General features: G+C 55.4%; 2 protein-coding genes across 2 annotated transcripts; both read left to right on the forward strand.

Annotated features, from left to right (window-relative positions):
- Positions 1-192: 192 nt before the first annotated feature.
- On the forward strand, positions 193-462 carry CTAM01_17327 (uncharacterized protein; the record flags this gene model as incomplete). The annotated part of the gene is made up of 1 exon (XM_060533312.1): positions 193-462. One exon carries the CDS (start codon positions 193-195, stop codon positions 460-462), a length of 270 nt encoding a protein of 89 aa, XP_060372109.1.
- A 198-nt stretch (positions 463-660) lies between these two features.
- On the forward strand, positions 661-1,100 carry CTAM01_17328 (uncharacterized protein; the record flags this gene model as incomplete). The annotated part of the gene is made up of 3 exons (XM_060533313.1): positions 661-758; positions 820-948; positions 1,001-1,100. The coding sequence occupies 3 exons, from the start codon at positions 661-663 to the stop codon at positions 1,098-1,100; spliced, it is 327 nt and encodes a 108-aa protein (XP_060372110.1).
- Between the last annotated feature and the right edge of the window lie 275 nt (positions 1,101-1,375).

Raw genomic sequence — 1,375 nt, forward strand, 5'->3', positions numbered from 1 at the left:
ACGGGGCCGGCTTGATGATGAACAGGGTCCACACAGCAGCCATGAACACGCTGGGCCGGCACCAATACTGAGTGAGCTTGGGCCATCCTCTGTCGGCCAGTTTGTCGACTACACATGCCTTGGCTCCGAGTCAACGGCGCGCACACTTCGTCAGTGGTCCAGTGCGATGTGCGAGCTAGGGGAAAGGGTAAGATGCACCACTTCGTTCCAACGACAATCGCTCAGGACGCCGGAGCACAGTTCCCTTCCGCAACCAAACAATCAAACGGTCCCGACAGACTGGTAACGAACATGACGGGCACGCTCGAGGTCGGGTTCTGTGTCCTGAAGCGCGATCACGGTATGACGCCGCCGGCGCGTCGCACCGTATTAAAGGCAAAGGCGTCGCCGTGGTGGTATGGAACCTGCTCGTGGTGTGCACACCAGTCTTTCATCGTTGTGAATAATCGCCCGTCATTCTGAACACCCTCGATCCTTTTCGCTCAAACTGACGTCATGTTTCCCCCTCGGCAACGGCCTCGGCGACTTGGCCAATCACAACGTCTACAACAGATGCAGCAGAATCCGGTCCGGCATCATGAAGTCAACCCGACGACACAAGCGGTCCGGGCTCTACAACGGCGCAGAGGGCCTTCCCGCAAAATCCAAGGCCGACAAGAGATGGACCCCTCAAAGCCATGTGTGGACCAGGCGTCGGCAAGTCCAGACGATTCCACTACTTCGCAGAACCGTGACCGGCACGAGGTTCAAACTGTAGTGTATGTGGCTATCCGGAGACTTCAACCTGACGCAAGGCAAACAAGAGGCTAACATGTCCAGCCCCCCGTCTTTGATGGGGGTTTTACAACAGGTTTTCGATCAGCTAGATTATGCTATCGTGGCGATTGACACCGCTGCCGACAACATAGAAAAGAAAGACGCGAGGCAGCTCAAAACAACTAAATGGCTGTGAGTGGATCTATTCCATCTTCCTAGCACAGGGGACTGACATGGTGCGAAGGGTGGACAACGTAGATTGGGAAGTAAACGGTCTTGCCATGGCAGTGGAGGCCACCGCCGCCCTGACGACGCCCTGGGATGGAATTGCGGGATCGAGTTGACGATCGCAATGATAGCACGCGTCTGGCTCTAGGTACTTCAGTTCATGTATATCAAACTGGGATGCGGCGTCTCTGCGTAGATATCAGGCCGGGTACATGCCCGCCTCCAAACAAATCGTCCGGTTTCTGTATCTGATCAACCGGCGCATCAATCTGGTGGGGTTGGGTGTTGCAACATGAGCAATTTTTTTCTTTTTCCCCTCGTACTCTCTTGCAACCCGCTTCTTTCGCAATCCGCGTGTGTGAGACACGGACGAGACATCGCCGACGACGTT

Source organism: Colletotrichum tamarilloi, assembly GCF_030869305.1.
Source record: "Colletotrichum tamarilloi strain Tom-12 chromosome Unknown Scaffold_508.1, whole genome shotgun sequence".
Classification (NCBI taxonomy): domain Eukaryota; kingdom Fungi; phylum Ascomycota; class Sordariomycetes; order Glomerellales; family Glomerellaceae; genus Colletotrichum; species Colletotrichum tamarilloi.